The sequence below is a fragment of the Heterodontus francisci genome, chromosome 33 (genome assembly GCF_036365525.1).
Source record: "Heterodontus francisci isolate sHetFra1 chromosome 33, sHetFra1.hap1, whole genome shotgun sequence".
Classification (NCBI taxonomy): Eukaryota; Metazoa; Chordata; class Chondrichthyes; order Heterodontiformes; family Heterodontidae; genus Heterodontus; species Heterodontus francisci.
In genome coordinates, this window is record NC_090403.1 from 49742620 (window position 1) to 49765241 (window position 22622).

A 22622-nucleotide genomic window follows, 5' to 3' on the forward strand; every position below is an offset into this window, starting at 1 on the left:
GCTTTGTTACCTCCAGACTTGGCTATTCTAATACACTCCTGTCTGGTCTCGCACGTTCTGCCCTCCGTAAACTTGTGGTCATCCGAAACCCTGCTGCTCATGTCCAAATCCAGTTCACCTATCACTCCCATGTTCGTTGGCCTACATTGGCTCCCAGTTAAGCAACACCTTAATTTAAAACTTCTCATCCTTACTATCGAATCCCTCCTTGGCCACACCCCTCCTTATCTCTGTAATCTCCTCCAGCTCCACAACCCTCTGAGATATCTAAGCTCACCTAATTCTGGCCACTTGAACATCCCCGACTTCAATCACTCCGCCTTTGCAACTTCCGCTGTCAAGGCCCTTAACTCTGGCATTCCCTCCTTAACCCTATCTGCCTCGCTTTCCTCCTTCAAGACACTGCCTGAAACCTACCTGTGTGATCAAGTGTTCTGGTCACTGTCTGAAAATCTCCTATGTGGCTCAGTGTCATGTTTTGTTTATAATCCTCCTGTGAAGCATCTTGTGATGTTTTCTTACGATAAAGGTGCTATATAAATACTCGTAGTGTGTTGTTGAAGTTAATTCTCAAGCCTTCTCCACATCCTTCCCCTGTTACACTGCCACCTCCTGGACCAATCTACCCAGCTCTGTGAAGTCTTGTTGCACAGGATCTGGTTTCTAACATCATGAGTATCTTTGTTTCCTGGATAAATGCTGCTGCTTCTCCATTCTGTAAGCCGAAGCATCTTTCGTAAATCCTGGATGTGCTTCAACTACAAACCTTCAACTCCACTCACTTCCTTCAAGTAAAGCAGCCAATGCATCTCCCGTGGTCCAGCAGCAGCCAGTGCCTCTCCCGTGGCGCTGCTGAACAAAAGAGCTGCTGGCCTCTAATTGGCTGGCAGCTCTTGATGGGTGGACTCCCCGTTCCCAGGGTCTTGATTTCAGGAAAGACTCACTGGTGGCCTCTGTGCCTGATTGGCTCTTGATGTGATGAGCTGTCCCTAAAGGAGGCAACACCCATCTCTCTCCAGCTCTGCAACCAGCAGCTGAGACCCCTGTCGGCTCCATAAAATTCCCCACAATGTGTGTAATCTGTAATATTAGGGTGGCACAGTGGCGCAGTGGTTAGCACAGCAGCCTCACAGCTCCAGGGACCCAGGTTCGATTCTGGGTACTGCCTGTGCGGAGTTTGTAAGTTCTCCCTGTGACTGTGTGGGTTTTCGCCGGGTGCTCTGGCTTCCTCCCACAGCCAAAGACTTGCAGGTGATAGGTAAATTGGCTGTTGTAAATTGCCCCTAGTGTAGGTAGGTGGTAGGGAATATGGGATTACTGTAGGGTTAGTATAAATGGGTGGTTGTTGGTTGGTACAGACTCGGTGGGCTGAAGGGCCTGTTTCAGTGCTGTATCTCTAAAATAAAATTAAAATAAACAACTGTAACAATTCTAGTTGTACCTGAGTGTAAACTTTAGCTTGTAATTCTGTCAGTGAAGTTTAATTTCAGCCTTTAGCCATTCTCCCCATTCGGCAATCTGAATTGCTCCCCACAAAAACCTTCACAACAACTTGCAATTATATACAATTGTGTGACTTGCTGGGCCATTTCAGAGATCAATTAAGAGTCAACCACTTTGCTGTGGGACTTAAGTCACGTGTAGGCCAGACCGGGTAAGGACGGCAGATTTCCCTCCCTAAAGGACATTAGTGAACTAGATGGATTTTTACGACAATCCGGCAGTGAAATGGTCACCAGTACTCTGTTGCGACTGAAACAACACGGAAGGCAGCAGTTACGGGTTATAAGTCCAGATAAATTGGCGTAGAAACTGGGCGCCACGGGTTGCCTTTGTCGGTGGGAGAGGTCATTGCACCTCACTGGACAGCTACCGCCCGCCTCAAACCGGGCAGCCCCCGGTCAATAAGGTTCTGTCCCGCCACAGTCTGCCTGCTTCAATGGGTGCTTGGAGCTCAGGGTCATTGCCCGAAAGGTGGACTGATACACCGCACCAAACAACATGAAAAAAGGAAAGAAGGTACCAGCCCTTCGCTTTGCAAGCTGGAACGTCAGAACTATGTGTCCTGGCCTGTCGGAAGACCTTACACAAATCAACGATTCTCGGAAGACCGCCATCATTAACAACGAGCTCAGTAGACTCAATGTGGACATTGCAGCACTTCAGGAGACTCGCCTCCCCGCGAGTGGCTCTCTAGCAGAGCAAGACTACACCTTCTTCTGGCAGGGCAGGGATCCTGAAGAACCAAGACAGCATGGAGTGGGCTTCGCCATCAGAAACTCCTTGCTCAGCATGATAGAGCCTCCCTCAAATGGCTCGGAACGCATACTGTCCATCCGACTGCTCACCACCTCTGGTCCAGTACACCTACTCAGCATCTATGCTCCAACACTCTGCTCCCCACCTGAAGCTAAAGACCAGTTCTATGAACAACTCCATAACATCATTAGCAGCATCCCCAACACCGAACACCTATTCCTGCTGGGGGACTTTAATGCCAGGGTTGGGGCCGACCATGACTCATGGCCCTCCTGCCTTGGGCGCTATGGCGTTGGAAGGATGAATGAGAACGGGCAGAGACTGCTTGAGTTGTGTACCTATCATAACCTCTGCATCACCAACTCGTTCTTTCACACTAAACCCTGTCACCAGGTTTCATGGAGGCACCCAAGATCACGTCGTTGGCACCAGCTAGACCTCATTGTCACAAGGCGAGCCGCCTTAAACAGTGTTCAAATCACACGCAGCTTCCACAGTGCGGACTGCGACACCGACCACTCCCTGGTGTGCAGCAAGGTTAGACTCAGACCAAAGAAGTTGCATCATTCCAAGCAGAAGGGCCACCCGCGCATCAACACGAGCAGAATTTCTCACCCACAGCTGTTACAAAAATTTCTAAATTCACTTGTAACAGCCCTTCAAAACACTCCCACAGGGGATGCTGAGACCAAGTGGGCCCACATCAGAGACGCCATCTATGAGTCAGCTTTGACCACCTACGGCAAAAGTGCGAAGAGAAATGCAGACTGGTTTCAATCTCATAATGAAGAGCTGGAACCTGTCATAGCCGCTAAGCGCATTGCACTTTTGAACTACAAGAAAGCCCCCAGCGATTTAACATCCGCAGCACTTAAAGCAGCCAGAAGTACTGCACAAAGAACAGCTAGGCGTTGCGCAAACGACTACTGGCAACACCTATGCAGTCATATTCAGCTGGCCTCAGACACCGGAAACATCAGAGGAATGTATGATGGCATGAAGAGAGCTCTTGGGCCAACCATCAAGAAGATCACCCCCCTCAAATCTAAATCGGGGGACATAATCACTGACCAACGCAAACAGATGGACCGCTGGGTTGAGCACTACCTAGAACTGTACTCCAGGGAGAATGCTGTCACTGAGACTGCCCTCAATGCAGCCCAGCCTCTACCAGTCATGGATGAGCTGGACATACAGCCAACCAAATCGGAACTCAGTGATGCCATTGATTCCCTAGCCAGCGGAAAAGCCCCTGGGAAGGACAGCATTACCCCTGAAATAATCAAGAGTGCCAAGCCTGCTATACTCTCAGCACTACATGAACTGCTATGCCTGTGCTGGGACGAGGGAGCAGTACCCCAGGACATGCGCGATGCCAACATCATCACCCTCTATAAAAACAAAGGTGACCGCGGTGACTGCAACAACTACCGTGGAATCTCCCTGCTCAGCATAGTGGGGAAAGTCTTTGCTCGAGTCGCTCTGAACAGGCTCCAGAAGCTGGCCGAGCGCGTCTACCCTGAGGCACAGTGTGGCTTTCGTGCAGAGAGATCGACTATTGACATGCTGTTCTCCCTTCGTCAGATACAGGAGAAATGCCGTGAACAACAGATGCCCCTCTACATTGCTTTCATTGATCTCACCAAAGCCTTTGACCTCGTCAGCAGACGTGGTCTCTTCAGACTACTAGAAAAGATCGGATGTCCACCAAAGCTACTAAGTATCATCACCTCATTCCATGACAATATGAAAGGCACAATTCAACATGGTGGCTCCTCATCAGAGCCCTTTCCTATCCTGAGTGGTGTGAAACAGGGCTGTGTTCTCGCACCCACACTTTTTGGGATTTTCTTCTCCCTGCTGCTTTCACATGCGTTCAAATCCTCTGAAGAAGGAATTTTCCTCCACACAAGATCAGGGGGCAGGTTGTTCAACCTTGCCCGTCTAAGAGCGAAGTCCAAAATACGGAAAGTCCTCATCAGAGAACTCCTCTTTGCTGACGATGCTGCTTTAACATCTCACACTGAAGAATGCCTGCAGAGTCTCATCGACAGGTTTGCGTCTGCCTGCAATGAATTTGGCCTAACCATCAGCCTCAAGAAAACGAACATCATGGGGCAGGATGTCAGAAATGCTCCATCCATCAATATTGGCGACCACGCTCTGGAAGTGGTTCAAGAGTTCACCTACCTAGGCTCAACTATCACCAGTAACCTGTCTCTAGATGCAGAAATCAACAAGCGCATGGGTAAGGCTTCCACTGCTATGTTCAGACTGGCCAAGAGAGTGTGGGAAAATGGCGCACTGACACGGAACACAAAAGTCCGAGTGTATCAGGCCTGTGTCCTCAGTACCTTGCTCTACGGCAGCGAGGCCTGGACAACGTATGCCAGCCAAGAGCGACGTCTCAATTCATTCCATCTTCGCTGCCTTCGGAGAATACTTGGCATCAGGTGGCAGGACTATATCTCCAACACAGAAGTCCTTGAAGCGGCCAACATCCCCAGCTTATACACACTACTGAGTCAGCGGCGCTTGAGATGGCTTGGCCATGTGAGCCGCATGGAAGATGGCAGGATCCCCAAAGACACATTGTACAGCGAGCTCGCCACTGGTATCAGACCCACCGGCCGTCCATGTCTCCGTTATAAAGACGTCTGCAAACGCGACATGAAATCGTGTGACATTGATCACAAGTCGTGGGAGTCAGTTGCCAGCATTCGCCAGAGCTGGCGGGCAGCCATAAAGACAGGGCTAAATTGTGGCGAGTCGAAGAGACTTAGTAGTTGGCAGGAAAAAAGACAGAGGCGCAAGGGGAGAGCCAACTGTGCAACAGCCCCAACAAACAAATTTCTCTGCAGCACCTGTGGAAGAGCCTGTCACTCCAGAATTGGCCTTTATAGCCACTCCAGGCGCTGCTTCACAAACCACTGACCACCTCCAGGCGCGTATCCATTGTCTCTCGAGATAAGGAGGCCCAAAAGAAGATGACTCTGTTGTGGCAACAGACGCTGCAAAAAAGTTCCAGTTTGATTAAGTAACTTTGTTTTTTCAGCATTATCACAGCATATTGAAGGGCAAGTTGCAGAGTTTCTACACAGTGGTAGACATTGAGAAAAGATTGCGCTTTTGTTACAAAGAAAGTTTAAATACCATTGTGCAATAAATGTGCATGTTTAAAGCTAGTTACTCCTGATTTTATCTTTTTTGTAATTGATGATAATCGGTTCGTAACCGAAGCAATTCACAGAATCATAAATCGCTACAGGACAGAAAAGGGACTGCTCCGCTCGTCAAGTCTGTGCTGTCTCTATTGAAGAACCATCCAGTTTGTCCCACTCCCCCTCCTCTATCCCTGTATCCCAGCAATATTTCTCCTCCAAATATTTATCCAATTCCCTTTTGAAAACTTCTATTGAATCTGTATCCACTGATGCCTATTTGCATAAAATATTGTTGCAAATTTTTGTTTTATTCTTCAAATTTGTTTTCTTTCCTTCTTGTAGGAATTACTAATTCTGGGCAATATTTTCACCGTCATTAAGCTCAGTAGGTAGTACTCGCCTCTGAGTTTGAAGGTTGTGGATTCAAGTCCCGCTCCAGAGCATTGAGTATATAAGCTAGATTGGCCCTTCAGTGCAATACCAAGGGAGTACTGCAGTGTCAGAGGTGCCGTCTTTCAGAGAAGACATTAAACCAAGGCTCCATCTGTCCTGTCAGGCAGATAGAAAGATCCCACAGCACTATTTTAAAGAACAGCAGGGAAATTCTCCCAGTATCCTGGCCAACAAATATCCCTCCAACCAACACTTCAAATTGGTCATATAGCTCATTGTTGCTTGTGGGAATTTGCTGTATGCAAATTAGCTGCTGCAATTCCTACATTATGACAGTAACCCCAAAGAGAAGTATTTCAGTGGCTTGAAAGTGTTTTGGGACATTCTGAGGTCATGAAAGGCGCTATATAAATGCAAGTTATTTCTTTCCAATTGCTTGGCCATTGTTGTTCATCTGCAAGGTGGGAGGACGGGATTTCCACATTCAAGTTCAATTCTGACACAATGTCTGTACAGAATCACAGAATTATTACAGCACAGAAGGAGGCCATTCGGCCCATCATGTCTGTGCTGGCTCTCCAAAAAGCAGTTTACTTAGTGCTTCTCCCCATAGCCCTGCACATTCTTCCTACAGAAGAACTTTCTAACAGAGATCCCCAATTAGCAATTAGAAGTGGGAATTCTGGCTCCATTTTCCCTTCCCCTAGTTCAGGGCCATTGAGGCTAACTGTAGCACCCCAATTAATATCTGCACTAACTCAGGGATGGATTAAGGATCAAACACAGGACCTTGTTACCCTGCATTGCTCAGAGACAAACTGGGCTGTGTATGTACCAAGCAAGCCATTGAGGAAGTTTCAATTTACAGAGCGGGTTCTAAAGAATTAGGCATTGATCTGTCACAGATTTTGCAACTTATTTTCCTTTTTTTCTTCAAAAGGGAAAGTATGCCAAAAGGAAAAGTCGATTCAAACGCTCAGATGGTAGCACGTCCTCAGATACAACATCCAACAGCTTTGTTAGACAGGTGAGTGGATGCCCAAAAGCACTATAAACTGACTGTACATGTGTGTTTCTTATTTTATCAATAATATTGAGGTTAGTGCTGCTCTCTTGTTCTTCCTAAGTTCCGAACACTCCATCTGACAGGGTAGCTCTTCTTCCTGCATCTCACTATGTTGAAATTCTCTTCTAACCCATTCTTTTCCAGGACCTCAAATCACACTTGAGAGAGCGGTTAATAGAGCACACAGTATCCTAGACTTCATTAATGGGGTATAGAGTACGAAAGCAAGGAAGTTATGTTAAACTAGTATAGAACACTGGTTCGGCCTCAACTGGAGTATTGTGTCCAGTTCTGGGCGCCACACTTTAGGAAAGTTTTTTTTTTATTCATTCATGGTATGTGGGCATCGCTGGCTAGGCCAGCATTTATTGCCCATCCCTAATTGCCCTTGAGAAGGTGATGGTGAGCTGCCTTCTTGAACTGCTGCAGTCCATGTGGGGTAGGTACACCCACAGTGCTGTTAGGAAGGGAGTTCCAGGATTTTGACCCAGCGGCAGTGAAGGAACGGCGATATAGTTCCAAGTCAGGATGGTGTGTGACTTGGAGGGGAACTTGCAGGTGGTGGTGTTCCCATGCATTTGCTGCCCTTGTCCTTCTAGTTGGTAGAGGTCGTGGGTTTGGAAAGTGCTGTCTAAGGAGCCTTGGTGCGTTGCTGCAGTGCATCTTGTAGATGGTACACACTGCTGCCACTGTGGTGGTAGAGGGAGTGAATGTTTGTAGATGGGGTGCCAATCAAGCGGGCTACTTTGTCCTGGATGGTGTCGAGCTTCTTGTGTGTTGTTGGGGCTGCACCCATCCAGGCAAGTGGAGAGTATTCCATCATACTCCTGACTTGTGCGTTGTAGATGGTGGACAGGCTTTGGGGAGTCAGGAGATGAGTTACTCGCCTCAGGATTCCTAGCCTCTGACCTGCTCTTGTAGCCACGGTATTTGTATGGCTACTCCAGTTCAGTTTCTGGTCAATGATAGCCCCTAGGATGTTGATAGTGGGGGATTCAGCGATGGTAATGCCATTGAATGTTAAGGGGAGATGGTTAGATTCTCTCTTGTTGGAGATGGTCATTGCCTGGCATTTGTGTGGCGCGAATGTTTCTTGCACTTATCAGCCCAAGCCTGGATATTGTCCAGGTCTTGCTGCATTTCTACAGATGTGAGAGCATTACAGAGCATGCAGAAAAGATTCACAAGAATGGTTCCAGGGCTGAGGAACTTCAGTTACGTGGATAGATTGGAGAAGTTGGGACTCTTTTCCTTAGAGAAGACAAGGTTGAGAGGTGATTTGATAGAGGTGTTCAAAATCATGAGGGGTCTGGACAAGGTGGATAGGAAGAAACTGTTCCCATTGGTGGAAGGACTGAGAATGAGAGGGCACAGATTTAAGATAATTGACAAAAGAAGCAATGGCGACATGAGGAAGAACATTTTCACCCATGTGAGTGGTTAGGATCAGGAATGCACTGCCTGAGAGTGTGGTGGAGGCTGGTTCAATTGAGGCATTCAAGAGGTAATTGGATTGTTACCTGAAAAAGAAGAATGTACAGGGCTACGGGGAGAAGGCGAGGGAGTGGCACTAGGTAATTTGCTCTTTTGGGAGCTGGCACAGACATGACAGACTGAATGGCCTCCTTCTGTTCTGTAACAATTCTGTGGTTCTGTGACTTAGACCCAGTTATATGATTTACATCAATGGACCACTTCCTCAGTGCTCACTTCCTTTCACAATTTGCAGGTTTTTAAAATCCAAGTCTGACATTCCAAAAGCATTATTTACCATTATTAGCACTATTTACTATTTATTTTCTGATGAAGGGTCACAGACCTCGACCGTTCACTCTGTTTCTATCTAAACAGATGCTGCCAGACCTGCTGAGTATTTCCGGTGCTTTCTGTTCTCATTTCAGTGTTCCAGCATCTGCAGTATTTTGCTCTTATTTCACTATTTACCCAATTTGTTTCATTTCCTCCATCTGTTGTCTCTATTTAATCTTCTTGTGTCTTGCACTATGGGCCTTGGCTTGTCATTCAGGTTTCAAGAAGCAAAATATTAGGTTGGAGGAGGTGAAATAATCACAGTGCTGTCAAGGTTAGAGCATTGATGGCTGCAACATTTACAATCTATATCAATGTCTTAGATGAGGGGACTGAGTGTAATGTATCCAAGTTTGCTGATGATACAAAGTTAAGTGGGAAGGTAAGCTTTGAGGAAGACGCAAAGAGGCTGCAAAGGGAGATAGACAGGTTAAATGAGTGGGCAGCAACATGGCAGATGGAATATAATGTGGGGAAGTGTGAAGTTATTCAATTTGAAAGGGAAAATAGAAAATCAGAATATTTTTTAAATGGTGAGAGACTGGGAAATGTTGGTATTCAGAGGGTGCCCTTGTACATGAATCACAAGATGTTAACACGCAGGTACAGCCAGCAATTAGGAAGGCATATGGTATATTAGCCTTTATTACAAGGGGATTGGAGTATAAGAGTGAAGCAGTCTTACTATCTAGGACCTTTGTGAGACCGCACCGAGAGTACTATGTACAGTTTTGGACTCATTACTTAGGGAAGGATAGACTTGTCTTGGAGAGAGTGCAATGAAGGTTCACTAGACTGATTCCTGGATTGAAGGGTCTGACCTATGAGGAGTCTCTGTGTTGAATGGGCCTATATTGCCTGGAACCTTAGAAGAATAAGAGGTCATTTTATTAAACATATATGATTCTTAAAGGGCTTGATAGGGTAGGCGCTGGGAGGATGTTTTCCCTGGCCGGGGAGTCTAGAACTAGGGGTCACAGTCTCAGAATAAAGGGTTGGCCATTTAGGACTGAGATGAGAAGACATTTCTTCATTCAAAGAGTTGTGGCTCTTTGGAATTCTTTACTCCAGAGAGCTGTGGATGCTCAGTCACTAAATATGTCCAAGACAGAGATTGATAGATTTTTGGATGTTAAGGGATATGGGAAATGTGCAGGAAGGTGTAGCTGAAGTAGAAGATCAGCCATGATATTACTGAATGGCGGAGCAGGCGCAAAGAGCCGAATGGTCTACCCCTGCATCTATTTCTTATGTTCTTATGTAACATAGATGGCAAACCTATTGGAATTCATGGGACTGGGCATGTACTTGTTACAATGAAAGATAAAGAAACAGGCCACTTTCTCACATCGAATACAATGGCCATCAGTGGCAGGAAGATTCCTGCAACCATTCTGCCATACAAGAGTGATTTTGTAATCTGGCACTGTCAGTGGGAAACGATTTTAGGGAAATCATGAGTGTGCAGCTTCTCTGCCCATTTGGATGGCATACTACAGGTTTCAGGAGCTCAGTTTCCGGAGAAACGCTCCCTGTGAGAGCACCTACCAGCTGGGAGTTCTGGACTTTAGAATAGGCTACATAAAACTGATCATTGTTTTATCATTGGGACAGATTGGATTTAACATCCAGGTAAAGACCAACACAGCCCCCATTCCAAAAAAAAATACGCAATGGGAAAACAAAAACTTATTTTGGACTCTAGTTTCCTGATGTGCCAACATTAAAAACGTATGCTAAAAACATAAAAAGTAGGAACAGGCCTTATGGTCGCTCAAGCCTGTTCGTCCATTCTGTAAGATCATGGCTGACCTTCTAATCAACTCCATGTTCCTGCCCTGTCCCCATGTCCCTTTATTCCCTTAACAACCCTTATTCTGAGACTGTGACCCCTAGTTCTAGATTCTCCAACCAGGGAAAACATGCTCCCAGCGCCTACCCTCTCAAGACCTTGAGGAATTTTACATGTTGCCCTAAGATGACCTCGCATTCTCATAAATTCCAGGAAATATAGGCCCATTCTATGCAATGCCTTCTCATAGGTTAGTGCCTTCATCTCAGGAATCAGTCTGGTGAACTTTCATAGTACTCGCCCCAAGTGCCCTGAGGGAGTGCTGTCTTTCGAATGAAACATCTAACCCAGGGCCCATCTGCCCTTTCGGGTGGATGTAAAAGATCTCATGGCACTATTTCAAAAAAGAGCAAGGGTGTTTTCCCTGGTGTCCTGGCCAATATTTATCCCCCAATCAACATCATTTAGTGCCCAAAAATCTGTCAACCTCAGTCTTAAATATACTCAATGACTAAGCACCCACGGCTGTCTGAGGTACAGAATTCCAACCAGAGCCGGAAAAATCTGCTTATTTATTGGCTTTACTGAAGCCCCCTTTTCACTCTGAATTGCACCTTCCAGCACCATGCAAGTTGAGTAATGTTGCTGCGGTATTATAATTTTAGACAACACTGCTATAAAGCATCAAGAATTCATCAATACAGACCTACCATCAGTTTCACCAGAGTATGCTTATGTGTTGTTGGGAAGTAGCTATTTGGTTTGATTGTTTTGTTCTGCATGTGGTTGCCAGTTAGTCACTGTTTCCACTTCTTCTTCAAGTTATATTATTAATCATTAATTTTTTTGACATCTGAAGCAACGTCTGGATTTTTCTAGTATCCTATTCTAGAAGTATGTGAATTGCAGAGGTAAGATTTTGAGTTACTGGGCCTTTTAGCTGGCTGTACTTTTTATGGTACAGATGTCAGAGGGACAAGACAAGTTCTTTGCTTGTTTACAAAAGAATTGTCCATTCTCCCCTGTCTCTCCATTTTGCTGTCTCTGAGTCTTGCTGGGGTGTATTGTCTTTGACTATCATGTCCAGTTGGCCAGCCTTCCATGTGTGAGGTGAGTGCAGGAATCACAGGGAACCCTGGTAGATGGTTCCCCTTCTGTTGCCCAGAATTGTAGAAACCATTTGGAGCACATCTACCCGAGGGTTCTTAATTTGTGAACCCATTCTAGTAAAATCCCCCAACTCATTCAGTTAAGGTGTATACCACAGGCTGTTGACTCTGCAAAGAGAAAATAAAATTGCTGGCCCAAGTTCTCAAACTGTTCATGTCCACTTGCTAGTGGCCATTTGCAGAGCATCGATAACTGAGGCATGGATGAAAGTTATCTTTTGTGCAGCTTGTTGGCGAAGGAGAGAAGTGTGTGTAACTACAAAATAACTATAACACATGGTGCAGTTTCATGTCGATTGAAAAGATACCAATAGCAGTTTTTTTTTCTTGCAAATGAGGTATCAGCTGTAGTTCAGTGGGTAGCACTCTCACACCAGCCCATTCCCCCCAACCCCCCACCTCCCCATTCACCCCGATCAGATAGCTGTGAGTTCAAGCCCCCCTCCAGATAGTTAAGCACAAAACCTAGGTTAACACTGAGGGAATGTTGCATTGTTGGAGCTGCTGTCTTTCCAATGAAATATTAAATCAAGGTCTTTTCATCCCTCTCAAGTTGATATAAAAGATCCCATAGAATTAATTCAAAGAAGAATGCAGCTATGAGGAAAGATTGGATAGGCTGAGGTTGTTCTCCTTGGAACAGAGAAAGCTGATTGAAATGTACAACATTTTGAGGAGCCTGAATAGAGTGGAGGTGAAGGGCATATTTACCTTAGCCGCGAGGTCAGTGACTAGGGGGCATAGCTTCAAAGTCATTGGTAGAGAGATTAGAGGAGAGATGAGGAAACATGTTTTTACCCAAAGGGTGGTGGGTGTCTGGAACTCACTGCCTGAAAGGGTAGTTGAGGCAGAAACCCTCAACTCATTCAAAAGGAGTCTGGATATGCACCTCAAGTATTGTAAATCTGCAGGACTACAGACCAAATGCTGGAGGGTGGGATTAGACTGGATGGATAGTTTTTCTGCCGACACTGACATGATGGGTCAAGTGGCCTCTTTCTGTGTCGTAAACTTTCTATGATTCTGTAAGAGTACGGGAGTTTTCCCTGCTGCCTTGGCCAATACTTATCCTTTAACTAACATCACAAATGCAGGTTATCTGGTCACTGTTGATTGTGGGACCTCACTGCGTGAAGATTGGCTGCCATGTTTCCTACATTACTGTACTTCATTGGCTGTAAAATGCTTTGGGATGTTCTGAGGTTGTGAAAGGTGCTATATAAATACAAGTCTATTTTCTTACAATAGCTTTATGAACCAGTGGCCTGTAGGACAGAGCACAGGATGACAGTCTAGTGCTGCAGTTGTTTAATTATCTGAGTTAAGCCCCAACTGTGCAGCCCAGTAATATCGCAACATATACAGCATTTAAAAAGAATTAATTAAAGATTACACAATGGGGAATCATTGAGGAGGAAATGGATTACAAGATTTGAGTCACAAATGGCTTTTTTTTATATTAACCTTCCCATTCCCTGATGTGCAATTATAAGTAATTAAACTTTAAATCAAAGCAACCAGCAGCAAACAATCACAACAGCACTCAAGACTGACACTGTACAGTCAGGGCAAGATGAGAGATACGTTTTACAGATGGGCTGAAGGATATTTTTATAGGTTTGTTGATGGATTATTGGGTGAAGAGCTCAGAGCTTCATCAAAAACAGCATCTGTGTGCATAGAGCAGTTAGATTCCTTGTGTGAGTGCATGTTGCTGTAGACATACCAATTCAAATTCATTTAGAAAAATATATTTTAGGTTTGGAGTGGTCACCGTGAGCTTTTGAAGGATCGCGGTGAGGCTCTTTTCTGTTTCAAGCATATTGCAGCTGCTGTCTCCAGCTGATTCGCATTAATTACCCTTTAACTGAAATATTTAGAATTTGTATTCATGGAGGGAAATGTGTCTTGGTTACATTTTTGAGGGGATGAGCTCACACTTAAAAAGAACCCTACAGATGCTGTTGTTGTTATGTGCTATTCATTGAGAAATACCTTGCAGCTTTGTTAACATTGAGTCTACAGCACAGAAACAGGTCCATTCAACTTCACTGGTCCATGCCAGTGTTTATGCTCCACACAAGTCTTTTCCCTCCCTTCCTCATCTAACCTCATCAGTATATCCTTCTATTCCTTTCTCCCTCATGTGTTTATCTAACTTCCCCTTAAATGCATTTATACTATACACCTCAACCACTCCATGTGGTTCCACATTCTCACCACTCTCTGGGTAAAGAGGTTTCCTTTGATTTGCCTATTGCATTTATTGGTAACTATCTTATGTTTGTGACTTCCACTTTTTGTCTCCCACATAAGCGAAAGCATTTTCTCCACTTCTGCCCTACCAAACACTTTCATATTCTGAAAGATCTCAATCAGGTCACCTCTCAAACTTCTCTTTTGTGGAGAAAAGATCTCCAGCCTGATAAGTCTTTCCTGATAGATATAACCTCTTGTATAGATTCTTGTGAATCTTTTTTACACCTTGTTCAATGCCTGTATATCTAATTTATAATACGGGGACTATTAAATTAGTTTTATTGGCTTCCTTTTTAAGTGTAAAGCATGGAGCAAGATAGGAGCGTGCAGAGTCCTTTGCCTGGTCTGGGAAGAGGCAGAAGCTGTGAGGAGAGGCAGTGGGGACCCAGCTGGTGAAGGCCAGTCAGGGAAGGACTGGTGTCTCTCAGTGTAGGCAGCAATGCTCGTGCAGTATAGGTTACAGAAAGATGGCAATGTCAAAGTGGCTGGGCGTGAAGCAGGGCGAGGAGTGGAGCAGGGGGCTTGGAGAACAGCATAGAGGGGGTAGGGGCTGAGTTATGACACTGGAGAGAATGGCGGAGTGTAATGTGAAGTGAAAAAAAATGATGGGACTGTGATCAAGCATGCATTCTCAATATCGGCCCTTAGGACATTGTGCTTGACTTCAAGTGGTTCCTGGACTACAAGGGTGTGAGGGGGTGCGGTGCTGTCTGCTGGTGGATGAAAGTGCACCTAGGATCCAGGCTGTTGGTTTTACATTGGCAGGGCGGGGAAGAGGATGATGGAACAGGCAAAGGTAAAATCGTGAAATTGGTCATTACTTTTGAGAATTATTGTGTTAATTTATATAATAAAGTTTCTTTTCAGGGAGCTATTATGGCATGGCTCTATGTTTCCTAACTTGCCTCCTAAATGGCCTGGCTCTGACTGTCAGGTTATGTTTCCTTGTCCTAGACTCCCCCACTAACAGAAAAAGTCTCTCTCTGTTAAAGGCGATGCAAGAACAGGTAGGTGTTTGTGCACAAACCTTTGAAGGTGGCAGGTCAGGTTAACAAAGCAGTTAATAAAGCAAAGGGAACCTGAGCTTTATAAATAGAGGCAGTAGTGAAAAGCCGGGAGGTTATGCTAAACCTATATAAAACACCAGTTCAGCCCCAGCTGGAGTACTGTGTCCGGTCTTGGACGCCACACTTTAAGAAGGACGTTAAGGCTTTGCAGAGGTTACAGAAGAGATTTACTAGAATGGTTCCAGGGATGAGGATTACATTTAAGTGGATAGACTAGAATTGCTGGGGTTGTTCTCCTTAGTGCAGAGAAGGCTAAAAGGAGATATTTTGGTGTTTAAGATCATAAAGGTTTTGATGGAGTAAATAAGGAGACACTGTTTCATGTGGCTGAAGGGTCGATAACTAGAGGACACACATTTAAGGTAATTGGCAAAAGAACGAGGGGCGACATGAGTTATAGAGTCATAGAGTTATACAGCACAGAAACAGGCCCTTCGGCCCATTGTGTCTGTGCCAGCCATCCAGTACCCAACTATTCTAATCCCATATTCCTGCACTTGGCCCGTAGCCCTGTATGCTATGGCTTTTCAAGTGCTCGTCTAAATACTTCTTAAATGTTGTGAGGGTTCCTGCCTCCACCGCCCCTTCAGGCAGTGCGTTCCAGATTCCAACCACCCTCTGAGTGAAAATTTTTTTCCTCAAATCCCCTCTAAACCTCCTACCCCTTACCCTAAATCTATGCCCCCGGTTCTTGACCCCTCCAGTAAGGGAAAAAGTTTCTTCCTATCTAATCTATCAATGCCCCTCATAATCTTGTACACCTCAATCATGTCCCCCCTCAGCCTTCTCTGCTCCAAGGAAAACAGCCCTAGCCTTTTCAGTCTCTCTTCATAGCTGAAATGCTCCAGTCCAGGCAACATCCTAGTGAATTGCCTCTGCACACTCTCCAGTGCAATTACATCCTTCCTATAGTGTGGTGACCAGAACTGTACACAGTACTCCAGCTGTGGCTTAACTAGTGTTTTATATAGCTCCATCATAACCTCCCTGCTCTTATATTCTATGCCTCAGCTAATAAAGGCAATCACAGAATCACAGAATAGTACAGTGCAGAAGAGGCCCTTCGGCCCATCGAGTCTGCACTGATACATTAAAACACCTGTCTACCTAATCCCATTTGCCAGCACTTGGCCCATAGCCTTGAATGTTATGACGTGCCAAGTGCTCATCCAGGTACTTTTCAAAGGATGTGAGGTAACCTGCCTCTACCACCCTCCCAGGCAGGGCATTCCAGACCGTCACCACCCTCTGGGTAAAAAAGTTCTTCCTCAAATCCCCCTTAAACCTCTCGCCCCTCACCTTAAACTTGTGACCCCTGGTAACTGACCCTTCAACTAAGGGGAACAGCTGCTCCCTATCTACCCTGTCCATGCCCCTCATAATCTTGTACACCTCGATCAGGTCACCCCTCAATCTTCTCTGCTCCAGTGAAAACAACCCAAGCCTTTCCAACCTCTCTTCATAGCTTAAATGTTCCATCCCAGGCAACATCCTGGTGAATCGCCTCTGCACCCCCTCCAATGCAATCACATCCTTCCTATAATGTGGCGACCAGAATTGCACACAGTACTCCAGCTGTGGCCTTACCAAAGTTCTGGACAACTCCAACATGACATCCCTGCTTTTGTAATCTATGCCTCGATTGATAAAGGCAAGTGTCCCATATGCCTTTTTCACACCCTATTAACCTGCCCTTCTGCCTTCAGAGATCTATGGACAAACACGCCAAGGTCCCTTTGTTCCTCTGAACTTCCCAGTGTCAGGCCATTCATTGAGTACTTCCATGTCACATTACTCCTTCCAAAGTGTATCACCTCACACTTTTCAGCGTTAAATTCCATCTGCCACTTTTCTGCCCATTTGACCATCCCGTCTATATCTTCCTGTAACCTAAGACACTCCACCTCACTGTTAACCACTCGGCCAATCTTTGTGTCATCCGCGAACTTACTGGTCCTACCCCCCACATAGTCATCTATGTCGTTTATATAAATGACAAACAATAGGGGACCCAGCACAGATCCCTGTGGTACGCCACTGGACACTGGCTTCCAGTCACTAAAACAGCCGTCTGTCATCACTCTCTGTCTCCTACAGCTAAGCCAATTTTGAATCCACCTTATCAAGTTACCTTGTATCCCATGTGCATTTGCTTTCTTGATAAGTCTCCATGTGGGACCTTGTCAAAGGCTTTGCTGAAATCCATGTAAACTACATCAACTGCACTACCCTCATCTACACACCTGGTCACATGCTCAAAAAATTCAATCAAATTTGTTAGGCATGACCTCCCTCTGACAAAGCCATGCTGACTATTCCTAATCAAATTTTGCCTCTCCAAGTGGTGATAGATTCTCCCCTTCAGAGTTTTCTCCAATAGTTTCTCTACCATTGACGTGAGACTCACTGGTCTGTAGTTCCCTGGCTTATCTCTACAACCTTTCTTAAATAGTGAGACCACATTAGCTGTTCTCCAGTCCTCTGGCACCTCCCACATGGCCAGAGAGGAATTAAAGATTAGGGTCAGAGCCCCTGCAATCTCCACCCTTGCCTCCCACAGCATCCTGGGACACAAATCATCCGGACCTGGAGATTTGTCCACTTTTAAGCCTTCCAAAACCTTCAATACCTTGTCACTCCCTATGATAATTTGCTCAAGAACCTCACAGTCTCTCTCTCTGAATTCCATATCTACATCCTCATCAATGTTAATATGTTCAAGTATATCACAGTCCCCCTCTCTGATCTCTCCACCTACATCGTCCTTCTCCATAGTGAATACCAATGAAAAATAATCATTTAAAACCTCACCTATGTCCTCCGGCTGCACACAAAGATTGCCATGTTGGTCACTAATGGAGCCTACTCTTTCCCTAGTTGTCCTCTTACTCTTAATATACTTATAAAATGCCTTAGGATTTTCCTTTATCTTGCTTGCCAGTGTTTTTTCATGTCCCCTCTTCGTTCTCCTAATTACTTTTTGAAGTGTCACCCTACACCTCCTATACTCCTCTAGTGCCTCCACTGTTTTCAGCACTTGGGATCTGCTGGAAGCCTCCTTTTTTTTCCTGATCCAATCTCTATATCCCTTGACATCCAGGGTTCCCTGGACTTGTTGGTCCTAGCCTTCACCTATGTTGGCTCTGAACTCTCACAATTTCCTCTTTGAATGACTCCAACTGATGTGACGTAGACTTTCCTACAAGTAGCTGCTCCCAGTGCACTTTGGCCTGATTCTGTTTTATCATATTGAAATCGGCCTTCCCCCAATTCAGTACCTTTATTTCTGGTCCATCTTTGTCCTTTTCCATAACTACCTTAAATCTTACAGAGTTATGGTCGCTATCCCCGAAATGCTCCCCCACTGACACTTCTACCACTTGTCCGGCTTCATTTCCTAGGATTAGGTCCAGTACTGCCCCTTCTCTTGTCAGACTTTCTACGTACTGGCTCAAAAAGCTCTCCTGTATGCATTTTAAGAATTCCGTCCCCTTGAAGCCTTTTGCACTAAGACTATCCCAGTTAATATTGGGGAAGTTGAAATCCCCTACTATTATTACCCTATTATTTTTACACCTCTCTGAGATTTGCCTACATATCTGCTCCTCTATCTCTTCCTGACAGTTTGGAAGCCTGTAGTACACACCCAGCCAAGTGATTGCCCCCTTTTTGTTTTAAAATTCTACCCAAATGGCCTAATTTGAGGAACCTTCTAAGATGTCCTCCCTCATTACTGCAGTAATTGACTCCTTGATCAACAGTGCAATGCCACCTCCGCTTTTATCCCCTCCCCTGTCGCACCTGAAGATTCTATACCCTGGAATATTGAGCTGCCAGTCCTGTCCCTCCCTCAACCATGTCCCTGTGATAGCAATAATAGCATAACCCCATGTGCTAATCAACCCCCTCAATTCATCTGCCTTACTAGTAAGACTCCTTGCATTGAAATAGATGTAATCCAGCCTTGCATTTTTCACTTGTGCCTCACCGGGTCTATATTTGCACTGCCTTCCAGACAGACTCAGTTTCTGTTCTATATTATCCCCTACTGTACCTCCACTCTGTATCCTATCCCCCTGCCAAATTAGTTTAAACCCCTCCCAACAGCACTAGCAAATCTTCCAGCAAGGATGCTTGGCCCATATTGGTTCAGGTGCAACCCGTCCAACTTGTCTCACCTTTGCCAGAAACAGACCCAGTGATCCAGGAAACTAAAGCCCTCCCTCCTGCAACATCTCCTGAGCCACGCATTCATCTGCTCTATCCTCCTATTTCTAAACTCACTAGCACGTGGCACCGGGAGTAATCCAGAGATTACAACCTTAGAGGTCCTGCTTTTTCATCTGCTACCTAGCTCCCTAAATTCTTGTTGCAGGACCTCATCCCTTTTTCTACCTATGAGGTTGGTACCAATGTGTACCACAACCTCTGGCTGCTCACCCATCCCCTTCAGTATGTCCTGTAGCCGCTCTGTGACATCCTTGACCCTAGCACCAGGGAGGCAACATACCATCCTGGAGTCACGTTTGCGGCCACAGAAATGCCTATCTCTACCCCTTCCGATAGAATCCCCTATCACCATAGCTCTTCCACTCCTTTTTCCCCCCTGCTGTGCAGCAGAGCCATCCTTGGTGCCACGGACCTGGCTGTTGCTGCTTTCCCCTGGGAGGCCATCCCCCGCAACAGTATCCAAAGTGGTATATCTGTTTGAGAGGGGGAGGAAAAGCTTTTTTAAGCAATGAGCAGTTAGGATTTGGAATGCACTGCCTGATAGAGTGGTGGATACAGATTCAATAGTAGCTTTCAAAAGGGAATTGAATAAATACTTGAAGGAGAAAAAATTGTAGTGATATGGGGGAAAAAACCAGGGGAGTGGGACTAGCTGGATTGTTCTTTGAAAGAGCAAGCACAGACTCGATAGGCCAATTGGCCTCCTTCAGTACTGTACTATTCTATGATTCCATCTACCCTCAAAACCCTGAAAACATCAAAGTTTGGAAAGCAGCATGGCTCTCACATTTTCTGATTTCAGCTCAAATCCTCCAGATTGCTGCCTTGTAAACGCTCTCGGGTACACACTGCTCTCCACATTGTACAAGCAAGGCGAGAGACAGCTAGCAAAACTGGAGTCCAGTACGCCACAGCCTCGACCTTGTGTCATCGCAACCTTTAAAGGGGAACAACCTTCATAAGAAACAAGTGGCAAATCTTTATTCATTTCTTTAAAAATAGTTAATTGAAGAGCATAAATCATTGAGTCACTTTCATGCATCATTGCGTCAAGAAATTAAACAAAAGTGCTTCTGAAATACTTTCTTTCAGACTGAGCACCAAATGTTAGGAATTTATATGGTATTGATTTTGAGACAAATCCAAATGAATAGGATAAAACAATTGTGAAGAGGAATGTCTTTCAAGCACTTCTCTTGCCCCTAAAAGGTAAAGTTAATGCCTAGAAAGTTGGGGATTTTTATTTTTGGACATCGAGCGTGGAGGTGGATGCACATAGGGGTCAATCCTTGTACTTGAGTGTTGAAGCCCGATATTAGGCCTCAGGCCTCATTACCATCGAGCCAGAGAGCTGCGATCAGCAAACGGGCAGCTCGCCAGAGTAACAGGATTGAACATTGGGCCATTGCAGTGCCCCACAGTTAATGAGGAAGCAGGGCGATAGGGTCAGGTGCGGGGGAGGGGATGGTGGTGGGAACAGGGCAATCTGAATGGGAGACACTGGTGGTTGAGAGTAATGTATTAGCAACATAGGCGGTGGGGGGAGGAGGGGAAGCGCTGGAGATCATGGAGAACAGCAGTGACCTGCAAGGTTTAAATGTGATAACTTGATTGAGTTTTTTGAGGAAGTGATGAAGATGATTGATGAAGGAAGGGCAGTGGATGTTGTCCATATGGACTTCAGTAAAGCCTTTGACAAGGTCCTTCATGGCAGACTGGTACAAAAGGTGAAGTCACACAGGATCAGAGGTGAGCTGGCAAGATGGATACAGAACTGGCTCAGTTATAGAAGACAGAGGGTAGCAGTGGAAGGGTGCTTTTCTGAATGGAGGGCTGTGACTAGTGGTGTTCCGCAGGGATCAGTGCTGGGACCTTTGCTGTTTGTAGTTTATATAAATGATTTGGAGGAAAATGTAGCCGGTTTGATTAGTAAGTTTGCGGATGACACAAAGGTTGCTGGAGTTGCGGATAGTGATGAGGATTGTCAGAGGATACGGTAGGATATAGATCGGTTGGAGACCTGGGCGGAGAAATGGCAGATGGAGTTTAATCCGGACAAATGTGAGGTAATGCATTTTGGAAGGTCTAATGCAGGTGGGAAGTATACAGTAAATGGCAGAACCCTTAGGAGTATTGACAGGCAGAGAGATCTGGGCGTACAGGTCCACAGGTCACTGAAAGTGGCAACGCAGGTGGATAAGGTAGTCAAGAAGGCATACGGCATGCTTGCCTTCATCGGTCGGGACATAGAGTATAAAAATTGGCAAGTCATGCTGCAGCTGTACAGAACTTTAGTTAGGCCACAATTAGAATATTGCGTGCAATTCTGGTCGCCACACTATCAGAAGGACGTAGAGGCTTTGGAGAGGGTACAGAAGAGGTTTACCAGGATGTTGCCTGGTCTGGAGGGCATTAACTATGAGGAGAGGTTGGAAAAACTCGGATTGTTTTCACTGGAACAACGGAGGTGGAAGGACGACATGATAGAGGTTTGCAAAGTTATGAGCGGCATGGACAGAGTGGATAGTCAGAAGCTTTTTCCCAGGGTGTAAGAGTCAGTTACTAGGGAACATAGGTTTAAGGTGCGAGGGGCAAAGTTTAGAGGGGACGTGCGAGGCAAGTTCTTTACACAGAGGGTGGTGAGTGCCTGGAACTTGCTGCCGGGGGAGATGGTGGAAGCAGGTACGATAATGACGTTTAAGAGGCATCTTGACAAATACATGAATAGGATGGGAATAGAGGGATACGGTCCCCGGAGGTGCAGAAGGTTTTAGTTTACGCAGGCATCAAGATCCGCGCAGGCTTAGAGGGCCGAATGGCCTGTTCCTGTGCTGTACTGTTCTTTGTTCTTTGTTCTTTGTGTTGTTGGGAGAGACACTCCTGTTCTTCCTGGCTCAGCATTCACAGAAGGATATTTTAAAACCTTACTTTGTTGGTTGGGACCTTTAAGGATCCATTGCTAGGCCGCACGTTGACCTGGTTTTATCAGGTTGTAACTGGCACAATTAAACCAATTAACGGGTTTAGAAGATTTGACATGTATAAAATGATAACGGGATTGGATAGGTTAGCTGCACAGAACGTATTTTCCCTGGTGGGAGATTCCAAGACAAGGGGGTATAATCTTAAAATTAGACCATGGCCATTTAGGAGTGAAATCGGGAAGCACTTTCGTCACGCATTAAATCGAGGAAATCTGGAACTTTCTTCCCCCAAAAAGCTGTGGAGGTTAAAAATTTCAAGATATGAGATCAATACATTTTTGTTAAGTAAAGGTATCAATGGATTTGGAGCAAATACGAGTAAATGGAGTTGAGGTTCAGATCATCACATTAAATGGAGGAACATACTTAAGGGGCTGAATGGCCTAGCCTTCCCTGTTCATATATTCGCCTCTATTTCCTGCCCTTCTGA

The 22622-nt window shown here is 45.4% G+C and overlaps 2 protein-coding genes across 4 annotated transcripts in view; one reads left to right on the forward strand and one right to left on the reverse strand.

Annotated features, from left to right (window-relative positions):
• rpl19 (ribosomal protein L19) overlaps positions 1-22622 on the reverse strand; it is a 431812-nt gene that overhangs the window by 111193 nt on the left and 297997 nt on the right. The window lies entirely within an intron of this gene.
• cacnb1 (calcium channel, voltage-dependent, beta 1 subunit) overlaps positions 1-22622 on the forward strand; it is a 262363-nt gene that overhangs the window by 22865 nt on the left and 216876 nt on the right. The window contains exon 2 of the mRNA XM_068013537.1: positions 6757-6843. Within this exon, the coding sequence (XP_067869638.1) occupies positions 6757-6843 (87 nt within the window). The remainder of the gene's footprint in view (positions 1-6756; positions 6844-22622) is intronic.